Genomic DNA, 15,625 nt, shown 5'->3' on the forward strand with positions numbered 1-15,625 from the left:
AATGATCTGTAAGATGCTTCGCCGGTGCGTTCAAGTCGCCCAGAATCTCTCCCAGAGCATCACTTGTTCTAACCGTGTTATACTCGTATAGATTCTGTCCAATCATAGTGTTTTAAAAAAAGAACTCTGGTCATATATATATATTTTGTCTCCATTGCATTGCAGCGCGCGGGTCCCCTGCGGTGCACGGATTACCATGCAAAGGATTTTGGAGGTTTGGGTCGCCTTGGTGACAGTCGCGGCGCTGACCGAGGGGGTCTCCGGAGGGTACGGGCTCAGCATGTTTGCCGCGCAGTCTTCCCCGCCGGACCCGTGCTACGACGAGAACGGCAACCCGCGGAGGTGCATCCCGGACTTCGTCAACTCCGCTTTTGGCAAGGACGTGCGCGCGTCCAGCACCTGCGGCGGCCCCGCCGCCAGGTACTGCGTGGTGTCCGAGAAGGCAGAGGAGCGGACGAGGGACTGTCACACGTGCGACGCCGCGGATCCCAAGAAGTCCCATCCGCCGGCGTACCTCACGGACCTCAACAACCCGCACAACCTCACCTGCTGGCAGTCGGAGAACTACGCGCAGTACCCGCAGAACGTCACGCTCACCTTGTCGCTGGGCAAGAAGTTCGAGGTGACCTACGTGAGCCTGCAGTTCTGCTCGCCCCGACCCGAGTCGATGGCCATCTACAAGTCCATGGACTACGGCAAGTCGTGGGTGCCGTTTCAGTACTACTCGACCCAGTGCAAGAAGATGTACAACAGGCAGAATAAGGCCGCGATCACCAAGCAGAACGAGCAGGAGGCCATCTGCACGGACTCCCACACGGACATGCACCCTCTGACCGGCGGGCTCATCGCCTTCAGCACGCTGGACGGCAGGCCGTCGGCGCACGACTTCGACAACTCCCCGGTGCTGCAGGACTGGGTGACGGCCACCGACATCAAGGTGATCTTCAGCCGGCTGCACACGTTCGGGGACGAGAACGAGGACGACTCGGAGCTGGCGCGGGACTCGTACTTCTACGCCGTGTCGGACCTGCAGGTCGGGGGACGGTGCAAGTGCAACGGGCACGCGTCAAAGTGCGTCAAGGACCGGGAGGGGAACCTGGTGTGCGAGTGCAAGCACAACACGGCGGGGCCGGAGTGCGACAGGTGCAAGCCGTTCCACTACGACCGGCCGTGGCAGCGCGCCACGGCCCGGGAGGCCAACGAGTGTGTGGGTAAGTGTGCGCGTCGACGTGCCACTCATTCGCTTGTTTGGGTGTTACAGTTATATTGTCCGGTATCTGAAAATAAAATACGCAGCAGCACGATGTCGATGCGTTAATGGGGAGTTTTATATTTGCCTAATTTATTTCTTACCGGGAATGAATTAAACTTCACAGATCTCGCTGCAAACGATGACGTTCTGTATTTTGCTGCGCGGAAATGTTTGTGGCCCAGATTCATATTAATAGAATTGATTAATCCTAGTTTAGGGATCGACACAAGAAAGCCTGCAGTTTTAATCCCGGAACCTAAATGGTTTAATAACCTTAATAATTTAAATCAAGCAGAAGAAGTACTTGATTTCAATTAAATCAAGTAATAAAATGAATTAGTCGAAAACGAACCTGACTCGTGTTCTTGCAACTTAATAATTGTCTCCAAACAAAGTAAACCACTTATAAGAATGTATACGAAATAAGCTATTTAAATTTAAATATATTTATTAACAAATATTTATAATTTAGGAATAAATCAACTGTAAATTGGTCAATTGCTTTGCTGAATTCAGTAATTCTATTTTGCGAGGAGGAATTCAATTTGTATTCATCAAAATCAGATCGCCCGTTTAATTGCACGCAGTCCAGCTGATTTATTACAGTCATTGTGTTTTTTTTAAAGGCTCGAGGTTCTATTTCCTGGCTGCCCACAAAGAAAACGCAAGTGTTGTTTCCAACTCTCAGAATCCCAACGCTTTTTCTCCCCAGAAGCCAAACAAACGTTTGCACTTTGTCGACCCCTGATTTTTATCAACGTTCAGAAGAACAGAATCGGCCGGAAGTCGTTTCGGTCACTTTGGAGAGAGCGGCTGTCCGGCTACGCGCAACTGCGCGCAACTGCGCTCTGACCCGCGTTTCCCACCGTGGCTGTCTAATAACAGAGACAGAGACAGACTGCGGGGCGCGTTGTGCTTCGCTCAGCAGGTGCGATTACGAGTTGATTCAGGCGGTTTTATTGACATTTTTTGGCACGTAGGTCATAAACAGCCGCGTTAGAGCCAGTAAACTATTCACAGAGGAGGACAAAGCGCGAGGTAATTTGAAGCCTGATCTGTTATTTATATTTATTCTAGAGCGGGTATTTGCTGTGATGCTAATTTCCATCAGAGCAGGGGAGAGGGACAGGGGGGGCTTTGGGCTGTTGATATAAGCCCCCTCTGAGCTGCAGCGACCCAAACCTGGACAAGCAACAAGTTCAGACAGTGCCGTGGTTTCCTTAACCAAACAGAACAAGGGAACAAGTGGTTCCCTTTGTTCACCACCTTGTGCATCCCTGCGTATTTTATACTAAAAAACAAAAGCTTGTCACCGGTGGCATCCATCTCACTGTCAACCCCCCCGGCCCCCTTGCACCCTTTCACCACCTCCCTTTTTGTGTGCGCGGCGTGGTGGGATAAAGCCGCAGGAAAGCCAGGCCGAGCATGTCTAAAGAGGGGATGGTGAGGGTGGCCTGACACCTATAGGCGTGAAAGAGGAGGGGGTGTTTCCATTGAGCAGGGGGGGGTCCATATGGTCGGGCAGCGGGGATGCAGAGTGGTCGGCGCTAAGGATCTGTCTGGATGTCCCCTCCCTGCTGTAGGACATTCAGGGATTGTGGTGTTTGGAGAGGCGCTGCATTCAATCACTGTTTTCAGGGAAGTAACACAACGTAAATGTCCCGTGACTTCGCGTGCGGCGGTTGCCACTATTTCGTCGTGAAGCATTTTTGCTGGCAGCAACAGCACCTTTTTCTCATTTCTACCCGCTTGAGATGCGTGGCTTACAAATGTGTTAATAAACGAGAGGATTGGGGGCCACGGCGGTGGCTCATGCACGGCCATCCATATGAAATCTAGGGGCCCCCAAACCAGAGGCAGAAGGCGATAGGGAGGCTTGTTAGCACCATGGATGGATGGAGCCACAAAATAACCACAAAACGATGTAATTCAACCAAAAAGAGGCATGTTAAGTGTACACAACACTGCTACATTACTGATCCCCAGTGGCTGGGTGTGTTTATGCGTTATTCTGTCTTCTATGCTGTGCCGTGTGGGTAACTCTTGTGCACGCTCAGTACGTCGAGGGATCGCAGAGAACGTGTGATTTGTTTTTGATTTGAACCATCAGGTTTTTGTCGGGGGGTTTATTGATTTATTTAATAGGCCTGCTTCAGTTGCCTCAATTAAGTTTGTCCTGACGAAACTGCATGGATGGAAAACAAACACAGGGAAGAGTTGGATGAATGCAACGTCAAAAAGACACATGCACTTCATAGAGATGCAAATTGAACACAAACAGACACGAAACGACTACACAGAGACACAAACGACTACAAAGAGATGCAAAATGTGTGTGTGTGTGTGTGTGGGGGGGGTATTTATATGTATATATTCAGGGACCTGCCTGTATTTGGAGTGGATTTTCTTTCGTAAGCATTATTTATTTGGCATTCCTTTAACAATTGATCTAGTAAATCTCTTCAAACGTCTCTTACCCTCCTGCATAGAGCTTGTAGAGGAAAACCTCCACACTTTAATGCACGATAAAGTTTGACCACGACCCGAAATCATCTATGTAAAGAAGCGTATGTGGTTGTGAATCACACACATATGGTGACACGTCATGCTCCCCTATCCCGGGCAGCTGCTTCGTATTCTCTTCATGTTCAGCGTAGCACTGACCCCTGACAGTCAGGCCCCCCCCCTCCTCTCCGGCCTGACTGATGGGCTGTGAAGGGAACTGTGGGAAACTTCGACTTGCCAAGTGGGTTTTGAGGCAAGGTGAATATGGTAGCCTTAGTCACTCAAACGTGCGATTTTTCACATTTGTTCAATTTCATCATTGTTTTTCCTTGTCAGCGTTGCATGCGAGGTTCTGTTTTACAACGGCTGAGAATCAGCGGGAGATTCACTCAGTCCTGTTTCTTTACTCTTTTGATCTGCTTTCAGAGTCAACTTTCACCATCTCGTAAATTCTGACGGTTGGCAGGCGCTTATCTGCCCTTAGATGGTTTTGATATAAAAGAGACTTTCAGCAAGCCATCTTTGCTTGGATAAAAAACATATAAATCCGAAACTCAGTGGAGACATTTTTGTATTGTTCTCTTGCCCAACTATTTATTCTATTAAACCTACACAGAATCCTTGAGAGGAAGAGCCGACATGTTTGCTGCCCACAAGGTGGCCGAATTAGGATCCGATTGTATCAATTGCTCACTGGCTCTGCTCCCAGTCTTTTTACCACATACTGGTCTCCAACTGCTCTAAAAATAGAGTGCATGATATAATTGCACACTCACAAAATTTGGAAAGAACCAGCAGGTTTGATGACAAATATGGGAAAAGAGATTTGAGAGAGCAAATGCAAGTGAGATCAGTATGTTGAAACCTATGCTGTCGTGTTGTAGGTCTTAACCAGTGGTTCGCTGCCTTTTATGCAAAGCCATTTTCTATATGTTAACCATTACGGTATTTTCAGTTACCAATATCAATATCTATTACGTTGGAATTTCAAATACTTATTAACAAGTGTTAACAATCTTTTGAAACCAATTAGGTCCACTTTTAACTTACGCCAAACGTGTATCTGTTACTTTTAGCTGTCTATCTCCATCATTTAACCATGATGCTTTAAGATCACCATTTCCCACTTTCCTGATTCTATGTCATTCTACGTAAACCTGTTACAATTAGCCTACTATTTTACCATTTTTACATTAGCCAACTTTAGCTAATAGTTTGAACCATTACTCTTTTAGTTTTAGCTAACTCACTATTTCAACTATTATTCCTTTAGTTTAATCCAACAATTTTAACTCTGCCTGCTCGCTAACCGGGTTTCACACACTCTCATTTATGTAGTTCAGGTGTTACAGTTGACTCAATATTTGGTCATAATTTTATTTTAGTTTCTAGTGTTTCAATCTTACCTTTGGTTGAGAATCACTGGTCTAGCCCCATCGAATAAGAGTGCTTTGAGAAAAACAGCATTTGTGTCTTTGAACACGGCCCACTCGCATGGCGGCAGCTCAGGGAGACAGAGGAAGAGAAGAAAAGCAGAACCGTACACCACATTTACCACGTTCTACAGAGCTGCTCTACTTCTAACGTTACATTTCCTGTTTATCTAACAGTTGGGCCACAATTGATTTCAGTCACAAGATGCTCGTAAGGATGCAGGCAGACAACGTCTCCAAGCCGGAGCCGGTCGTTGCATCCACGCGGCGGCAGCTCGGGACCGTCGACGTTGTTTCCGTTGACCGTAAATGTGTCTCCGCCTCCTCCCGCGGGTTGCCAGGTTGGGCCGGGCCAGGCCGGCTCACCATCTGGGTCTCATTTCAGCTCCATGTGACGGGAGAAAATAATTTCTGTAAAGCATGATGTCATAGATATTCTTCTTCTTCTTACTCGTTCTCTGGTATTTTGGTTTCTTTCATTCTCTCTCTCTCTCTTTATTCTGTACGCATTGTGTGCGAACACCAGGGGACAGAGAGCCATTTACTTTTAATTTGTAAGCAGAGACATATTTGAGGGTTTCAATTTTTCACATTAGTTAGTCAACAATAGGCAATTTATGTGCGGTTGTTTCTGTTTTGCTTACTTCTGTTTTAGGAGTTTCAGGTTCAAATACATCAGTGTAACATTTTGCACGCTACAGCAATCGAAACAGGCTGCGGTTCCAAAGTAAATGCGTCGATTCAAGCGCAGTTATTACCTGCAAAATAGGGAAGATGTTGTTTGGTTAAAGAAACAAGGCGCTTTGGTGACAAAACCATCCTCTGTCTTACGAAGGCACCCGTGAGCACGCCACCTCAAGCTTTGACCTTTGACCTCGCTCTGGATGGAAGAGAGAAATTACACTTTTGTTGGTGAATTAATGCACGACACACGCAAAGACATCCGGTATAGTAAACACTTAAAGAGGACGTGTGTCACGCAGGAAAAAAACGGTTCGTATTTGTTTTGTAGGACTCTTTTTACTTGTCAGTTAGCAGAACCTCGAGAGCTCTGGGAGCACGGACGGTGAGGAGGCCTCGCTGCAGCACGTTTTGGCAACGAGTTAACAATAATAAAAAATGTACGCAATTTGCAGTTGAAAGGGGATAGAACCCTGTGTTCCTTTAAAATGGACCTCACGGAGTCCGGCCTTACAAAACATGGCGGCTGGACAGGACAGCGACTCGGCCTCTGGTCTAATGCCTCAAACATAGAGGCAGACAGATTCTTGATCGCGCGGTAACCTATTGATGCCCTTTGTCTACATTCTCCCTCTGTCACGATTACGGAGAACAAAGAACAATACTTCAGAAACTGGCCATCTACTCTGTCGCCTCCGGTCTTTCTTGCAACATAAGCCTATGTGACTTTGGTAAGAGGTTTCTCTGTATACAACCAGACCGTAAAACAAAGAGATGTATTGGGGGGGGGCGCTTACAAAAAAAAAAATAAAGAATCCACGCTGCAACCCAGTGTCCTCTGGGTAGAGGTTGCATGTTTTGAGGATTTTGTTTGGTTGAGCTCATAATTCAAGACAGACACGACGGTTCGAGCCAGAAAGGTTTCACTCCGGCTTTTAAGAGCACACTGAAAAATGTGGTTGTACCGCGCTGTGGACGGCGGTTTGGAGAGGTGACTCAGTGTTTTAAGAGCAGTGCATTGGCTCAAAATTTAATGTTGGTATCCTTTACCCGTGGGATGTTGGATCGCACGGCGTGAGCGTTGACCGGTGCGAAACACAAGCAGAATACAGAGGATTTCTTCTGCACATACAGATTATTGTGCTTCATATTTGACTGACAGGCACACATACCTCACACACATACTTCACTGCGTGTGTGTTGATGCTCGCGTGGTGGCATTGTAATCCATGCAGTGAAGCTGAAGTTAGGGACTGTCCAAAAATGGCATGTAAAACAGTGAAGAAGGTTCAGGTGCCATGTTTTGACTTAAATTCTTAAATATTACCAATGTGCTATCATGGCTGTTTTATTTGTAAATATTAAATATTACCAATACCAATGTGCTATCATGGCTGTTTTATTTGTAAATATTTTAGTCAGTCCAACTTTACATTAAGCTGGTTCTCTCGTTATACACAAACTGCAGATTCAAAAAGCTGTTACAAACATTATGCATTATGGCTCCTGACTGAGCTTCTGACTCATTTTGCCACGTGTTATCCACTATGCGTATCCAGCAGGACCATTAACAGACCTTTTCATGATCCCTTCATGGCACTTCTGAGAAGGTGTGTGAGAGAACGTCAGGCGTGAAATGAATGGCATGCGACTAACTTTTGAAAATGTTCTGGTTGTAAGGTATTCCTATTTTGTTACTTGGTTGTAATGTAATTTTATTTTAAACGTTTATGAGCAAGAAACCTACATCATTTATTCCCTGGTGTGTATCTGAAAAATGTCGGAAAACTGGAAACTTTTAACAGAAACAGAATGTCTTGGACTCCTAATCGTTATCACTGATGCATTTATTCAGTCAGTTTGTGTGAACTGGAACCCCATGTGTCTTTATCCTTTAAACTGGCGTGATGCAGCGAGTGAATCCTCAACCGCTTTGAAGGCTCAAATTGTCGGTTCTTGGCTGTTTATTTCGCTTTTGTTGACTGAGTCTGGATGAAATAGATCCACATGTCTTGGGTGAACGCGCGATCTTTGTGTCCGCCGTCTGTCTGCGTGGGGCTGGCTGCTGGGGCCCTCCAGGGTGGCATCAGGACCACCTAGTGCGGCCTGCGCATCGAGCCCCTTTGGAGACGCTGAAGCAGTGCAGGCTGGGAATGATTAATGGGCCGCCGGGGCGACACGCTCCGCGGCTCGGCTTCTGACCCCCCCCCCAAACACCCCCCCACGCCCCCCCCCCCCTCCACCCGTCTTCCACCCCTCCACCCTCCCCGTGCCAGCTCCCCTGCTGCGCCGCCACCCGACACAGCCAGATCAGCGCCGCCGCCGCTTGGACGGCCCCGCACGCTGCACACTTCCTCGGTGTCACTTGCACAACAGCCCCCCCTCGCCCACCCCCGGCCCCCTCCAAAAAGCATTAAGGGACTCTGCAGTAGAGGCGTAAGCTCCTTTGGCTGGTACCGTCCTCCCCGCTGCGCCGCCGACACAGGGCCCTTTTTTCCCTGGAAGACAAAAGGCGCCGACTGACAACTGGATTGGTTATAGTTGAATTAAGTCTTGATCCTTTTAGATCACAACCACACTTACAGCAAGTCCTCAGTTTGGAGCCTAATGTGTACATTAAAAGATTACTTTGCTTAATAGTCCTCCGAGCATCGGGAACGCCGCTGCTAATTACCCCCGCTCCTCTTTTCATTAGCAGACGCTTATCTTTAAAACAAACACGGCGCAGACAAAACAAGCCCGCCTCCAAAGAGGAAATGGAGTCGCTGCTTCCCGTTTCATATTTATTTCCCCCGTATAATGCCTGCGTGAGCCTGTCCGGGAGTCTCTATCGTCCCATGATGGATGTCCGCATCCTCCTGCGCTCGGCCTCCATCTCTCACACACCCCTGCGACACATTCTTCTTGGAAGGGAGGATGAGGAACCACTTATTGGATTTGAGGGGATATCCAGCAGGATGGATGGCGGAGGGGAGAACGCGGCGTCTAGCAGACATCGGTCCCCGCGCGGCTATAAATGTCCACCGGCTGCTCGACAGGAGGAGAAGACCTGGGGATTCAACGGCCGCCGTCCTCCCTCTGCGCGTCTGAGATTGAGGCGGAGGATTCTGCAGCTCCTGCAGTGTGGGCGGAGGTGCAACCCCCCTCTGCTGGCGGGAGGAACCTGGGAGCTTGATGTAAACTCCCAGCATGCATACGAGCGTGTGCGTGTGTGTGTGTGTGTGTGTGCCATGTGGTTTATTTACACCAGACACAGAGATAACACTCTGTGTCTGGTTCCCATTTGGGGGGGGCGGCCGGGGAAAGAATGACCTCAGAGACATCTCGGGAGGACCTGGGCTTTGTTACAGCGCGTTCTTCTGCTTTTTGATAACCAAACAGGGAACCAGATCACATTAAATATACAGGTTGCAATGAGCGGTTAAGATTCCAATAGATTTAAAGAGTTGTGTTGCAATGTTATCACAGGAAAAGACGTCCTGGGTCTTCGGGAGTTGCTCCAATGAACAATGAGGCCGATATCGAGGATGGTTGTCGACGAGTATTTACGAGCGCTAACACGGTTCTGCAATTTGAATTGAGCAGACTATGAAAACGACTACAGGCATTGAGTTATAGCCTCGGAAAAAGCTAACTATGAATGGTATCAACATGTTTTGGGGATTTCATGTTTCAATGAAAAGAAAGAACATTAAAGGGGTTTGCTGCAATTAATTATTGTGCTTCCATTAATCGGGCATTTGGGGGTGATAAATAAATGCCTCTTTCCCTAAATGGTGGTTCCAACACCTCCCATAACTCCGATTACATCATCAGGGTTACTTTCCAAAGCTGCCTTGACCTTTGTGTGTAAAATTTGTGGAATTCCCCTTTAATCAGGAAAAGTTGATACATTTATATTTTAAATCAACGTGAAATGAACAGCAGAGTGACATGGGTGTGATTGACAGCAGACGCCCCTCACACTGTACATTTGTTTTTCTCATTACTACCGTAGTTTGAGGTTCACTGGGTTTCTGCTGCCAGCAGTTGGCATGTCGCAGGAAGAACCAACCCTTTTCCTCCTCAGCTCAGCACCAGTCCCCGTAGCCACCTAGCAACCGGGACAAACTTTGGGACGGCTTTGGAACACAGTAGGAAGAAAACTTTCACAATGACCGCTCAATGTTTCCATGAAAACAATCATTACGGTTTAATTTCAAAACATTTTCCTCCAGAGAAAGAGAAAATATGACAGCAAAGTTGAGGCTGTGCACTCCCCCCCCCCCCCCCCTCCCCCACATAGCATCCCATTACTCGTGCAAAGAACATATTAGTGTTAGAACTCAGCCGACGTCTCCGACAAATAAGAACAAATCGGAAAAAAAACCTGCATGTGAAATGAACCGGGGATCGCTGAGATATGAGCTTAAATGTTTTGATGCACTCTGAAAACACACGGAAGAGATTGACACACGGGGATGTGGCTCGTTATAAATAAGCCCTCGGAGAGACGGGAAGAAAAGCACAATAAACACGCCACAAGAACGATGGACTGTCATCTCGGCGTCGTGATTTACAACCGAGTGGCTTCCTGCCTCCGTCTCCCTTATCCCCGGCGGAGGAGCACACGTGCCGAAATGTGTTAAAATAACCTCCCCGCTCTGCGGGGAAGACTTGGACCGCGGCCGAACGGCGGCCAGCGCGGTCCCACAGCAGCCTGGCGCTGTTTAGGTGTTTCATACAGGTTTAGTCTGGAGAACGTCCCCTCTAACCTCAAGCTCAATAATTGCCTTCGAGTCCACTGCGAATGCAAGCAACCGACTGGAGGAAACAACCCAGGTCGGCCTGGAGCTGGCGATTTCGGTTAAGATAAATGAGAGGATTTCAGATGTTTCCGAGTTGTGTCAACACTCAAATCCCAAATCCCCAATCATCCAAATTGCTCATAAGACACAAGGAATTAACTCTCATTTGGAGAACTGAGTTCAAAAGGTAAAATGCAGAAAAATCCGGTGCCACTGCAAACACATTTCATGCTATCATAACATCTGCTCCACCAACTAAACCTGTGAGGGAACTTATATGACACTTTAAACAGGGACTCACAACCAGCTCCACTTTTACCGGTGGGAACTTCTGCAGCAACGCGGCTCTCCCTCTCTCATAGAGGCTTGGTAAATGTTCAAACTATGAAGCTTTAGGTAACCCGCTGTGTCAGCTATGGATGCGTTAGGGAAGGCGCTTCAATATTCCATCTTCTAAGGATGTTTGCTTTTGGGAACAGACCCACTTAAAGTGAAACTTAAAGGGAAAAGATCTGCGTTTACAAAAAACAACCTGTCAGTTACAGACGCCATTTTGGATTTTGTTTATTGAGGAGTGTATCAAACCTGAATAGACAGTATGTGCAAAAACAAGCAGGAAGTCCAATCCGTGCTGTCATTAGGTAAATGCAACGAGTTAATTATTGAAGTAGCTAAAGTGTTGAAAGGAAAAGTTGAAATACATAACAGGATTACACAGTTGTAGAAGTTATATTGTCGTTGAAGGAGTCTGCATGTAGGTCTGAAAAAGACAGATTGAAGCTTCAAAACCCCTTTGTGTCTATGCAGAGCACTTCCCAAGTAACCTCCCTCCCCAAAGGAAAAGCTTATCGAGCTTCATGACTTCCAAAATATCCAATGCAAATTCATCCATCTTCACACCGCTTATCCTGCACACAGGGTCGCGGGGGGCTGTCAGCCAACTTCAGGCGAGAGACGGGGTACAACCTGGACTGGTCGCCAGCCAATCGCAGGGCTACACAGAGACACACAACCATTAGCATTCACACACCTACGGGCAATTCAGAGTCCCCGATCAACCTGATCCCCAGAGCATGTCTCTGGACTGTGGGAGGAAGCCGGAGCAGCCGGAGAGAACCCACGCAGACCATTCAGACTGCACACAGAAAGGCCACTGGGCGGATTCAAACCCAGGACCTCCTTGCTGCAAGGCAACAGTGCTGACAACCACGCCACCGCGCCGCCCGTCCAACGCAAATTAGTCCGGAAAATTGTGGAACAATCCGGTGAAGCTAAAAGCTAACATGGAAAATGAGATCGCTAGCCGAGTATGCCAAATTGGGAGTAAAAACATACCACTTAAATCATAAATGCAACCTACCGCCGTTGCTTTGAACACCATTTTGCATGACACAAAAGCCTGTTCTAGAGTAGTGATCCTCACTCTATCAACGTAAAACGTTCCATGTGTCCTTCCACTCTGGGCTATCATGCACGTGTTTTTACCGCAGTGTTTTATGGGGCTGGATACCCTGTTAGTGATTTTATTTCAGGCAATTCTCCAAATCCAAAGTTTTTTTGGTGTGCCATATGCATTTCACCAGTAACATATTAACGTATTTGTACACATCACTAGGTTAAGGAGGAGGAGGTTAATTGGGCGTCTTTAGGTCCAGTCTTGTTTTCTTCCAGCGGGTCGCTCGGGAAGCAAACCTCACATTTGATGAAATGACTGACTTCCTGATTTGGGCTTAACACGTGACCTCTGATGCCTGGTGAATCAGGTGTGAGAGAGAACAGGCATCTGAGGGCAAAGCTCAATTTAGAGAAAAGCCAACACTAACATCCATTGCCTCGCTTTTCCCCCTCTTCTTTGTGTTTCCCCTTTGTCCCATTCCTTCCCTTTTCTGACGGCGCCACTACTTTAATTGGCAAGTTCAGGGCGCACAAAGACAAGACGAATGGCCGATGGAAACCGGGTGACACGCAACAAAGATCCCAGGCGAGATTGTTGCAATTACACGGCGTTACGTTCCAGCAAAGTGAACCGGCGCTACGCCCACTCCCGCCTCCCCCCTGGACCGCTCCCAAGCCCTGCAGCGAGAGGACAAATGGGCCCGGGCCATTACGCATTATTATTCATAAGAGAGGGTGTGTTATCGTTGGCACCGCGTAGCGCCGGCTGTTTAGAAAGCGGAGTGAAGAACTGTGGTCATCGCTGATTGCGCAATTACAACATGTTGCTGGAGAATGCCGGCTCCCCTTTTCATGTGTGCAAACCAGCGTCCGGTGCGGATGAGCGCGGCCTCACTCACTGCACAGTGGGTGTGACATGGCTTCACAATGCCTGCGAGGGCATCAAATGCACTAAAAAAACAACCATATGTTGAGCCTGTGCGGTCGGCATGCAGATCATTAAAGGCGGTCAGAGAGAACTACTGTTGGAATAGGTTAAATTACGGCGCTAATGGTGCGTGGCGTGAGCCGATGTCACATGGCAGCCGTGCAGCGCCGCTCGAGGCCAGCTAGAGACACTTGGGGTGGCTGTTTATGTCGGAGGCAGTGGCATTTCCCTCCCCACCTCCACCCCCCCCCCCCCCCCCCCGTTTGCCCGGCAACCCGGCGGTTTACGAGCAAGTTGTTTTGCGCACAAAAGCGCAGGGGGCGGCGCTGATTGCTCGGCTAATTGATCCCCGCCAGAGATCACAGGGGCTGCGCTTGTAAAGAAGGGAAAGGGGAACGCCTCCCATGACATCACCGCGCGCTGCACGGCATGTCAGCGGGGGAGACTTATTCCCACGCGGAGGTCTGCAGCGAGAATGGAAACATCAAAAAAAACACACGCACATGCAAACCTTTAGTACAGCACCACCTAAAGGGACCTTTTTTGACCAAAATGTATAGTATTCTTCTTCAATGCTCAGGGAAATTCCCGGGAGGTCAGAGGTCAAGCCTGTCCACAGGTATATTGTGTGTTTTTTAAGGACCCAATAGAAGAGCTTGAACTCAAGATGGACTCTTTGAGGGTCTCACTAGGGCACCCTGAGTACGCCACACTAAGTCATACGTTGGGTAGCACTTTTCTTTTCCTCCAATTACGTGACAAATGTAATTACCACCTGGATTATGTTCAGAGGGAAGGAACAGTTCACATCCACACTATTATCCATGATAAATGACTTTGGTTAAGATCAGGAAAAGACATTTTTGGTTAAAACCCCAATGAAATGATCTCATCCCTGAACTGTAGCTAAAACCGGACAAACGCGGTGACCAGCAGGTTTCTTTTTGTCTCAGACGCGGGAACGTGCTCGGACCCGAGAGAAGCAGAACGGCGAGATGGCTTCAGATAGCCTTTCATCCGGAGCTTTCATTCATTAGCTCAGCTTTTACCTTTTTCATCTCTTATCTGGTCTCGGGGCACAAAGTGCACTCTTGTGAGATTTGGCAGCTCCTCGGAGGTGAAAGGTGAGCTGAGTGATGGGTCATTATGTCTGTCCGTGTGCTCTTATGGTAGCAGGGCGGACACACCTTCCCCGCAGGGAACAGAGGTGTTGCTGCCAAATTGGCCATGATGACATCATTAGATTGATAACATCTGTCCTCATACAACTTAACGGATGCACCTAAACTGTTAGCCTTTGACCTTCGTCGGAATTCTGAAGTGGACAGCTGTCGTGATTCTTGTTACAATAAAAATAACATGAATCAATGTCATGTTACCCAAAGGCTTCTGAAATACGTGACTATTATAAAGTCGGGCCACGCGTTGTTTGTTGATTGCGTTAGCTTCGTTTTCCCCACAATCCAAACGATAGAAAAGAGCACTGGACTTTCCTTAACCTTGGATCTGTTCTTGTCCCCAGTAATCTATGAAGTCAAGCTGCGCACTATTGGCCAGAAAGCAGCAACTGATTTTCCATTATTGCCCTCAGGTTGTAATAAGGAGCCATTATTTGATATCCTCAAGGCACAACACAAGAAACCTGAAAAACAATGACGGAATGAAGTGAAATAAGCGCCGTTGCTGCCAACCGCCGTGTCTTTTTAGACCTGATCAAAGACGAGGGTCTTTAGATCATTCAGATACGGGCTCACACGTCGTCCTGATGCTTTATTTGTTTGTGCGTCACCGTGGCGATGTAGTTGCTCTTGATGAGGCGGCCCTCAGAAGGCCGTTGCGAGATAGAGATCTCCCTCTAACGGCTCCAAATGTTTGTCTTTGGTTGTTGACCATGTTTTGCCTCGAGTGAAATCCTCAAGAGCGGTCGGTAAACTTGTAGAAGGGTTCATCCACTGGAGAGCTTTTTGTAGAAGTCCTTTATTGTTGTGGTCTTGGCACTCACCAAATATCACCGCCGTTGAAGTGATGTGCGATCGTAATAATCGCTGTGGGGAAGTCAGACGTGACGAATTGTATTTTTGTCTTCGTCTATTAACGAGTCAAACGTGCTTCGTCAGAGAAAGCGTGGCAGAAACGCGCGTTTGGTCGAGTCGCGGCCTGTTTATAGCTGTTGCAGCTGATGCCATGTTCCATAAAACTGACTGATTTATTGAACTTTTGCTGCAGAGATCTTTTATTGAATTACTTGAAGGCTACCATGGTTTTAATGACATATTGGTGCCATCTTTTTTTATGGATTATGATGTGATCAGTGACGTCTTTATAATCCTGTGAGGAACTACTTCCAGAGATTGACACATAGAAAGTGACGTCATCATTGCCTGATCAACAAAGCATACAGCATCCTAGATTTAAGCAAACGATTTAGCCATGACTTCATCCATCAACCTTCCATTAATTCTCTTATTCTGGTAACACTAAAAAATAAAACATTTTATGCGAACACTATACTATATAGCTACACTGTTAAAAAAAAGTTGAGCTCATTAAAAAAAGCCTTGAAAACGTTAAATAGATGCCCATATACATAACTAACAAACCATCGGTATGAACCCGAGGGGGGACTTTTTTTTCTTACATTATT

The 15,625-nt window shown here is 47.4% G+C and overlaps 1 protein-coding gene across 1 annotated transcript in view; it reads left to right on the forward strand.

Annotated features, from left to right (window-relative positions):
• The window catches only part of ntn1b (netrin 1b), a 37,453-nt gene that overhangs the window by 311 nt on the left and 21,517 nt on the right, over positions 1 to 15,625 (forward strand). The window contains exon 2 of the mRNA XM_040190841.2: positions 166 to 1,211. Within this exon, the coding sequence (XP_040046775.1) occupies positions 197 to 1,211 (1,015 nt within the window). The 5' untranslated portion in view covers positions 166 to 196. The remainder of the gene's footprint in view (positions 1 to 165; positions 1,212 to 15,625) is intronic.

This window comes from Gasterosteus aculeatus, chromosome 11 (genome assembly GCF_964276395.1).
Source record: "Gasterosteus aculeatus chromosome 11, fGasAcu3.hap1.1, whole genome shotgun sequence".
Taxonomy (NCBI): Eukaryota; Metazoa; Chordata; class Actinopteri; order Perciformes; family Gasterosteidae; genus Gasterosteus; species Gasterosteus aculeatus.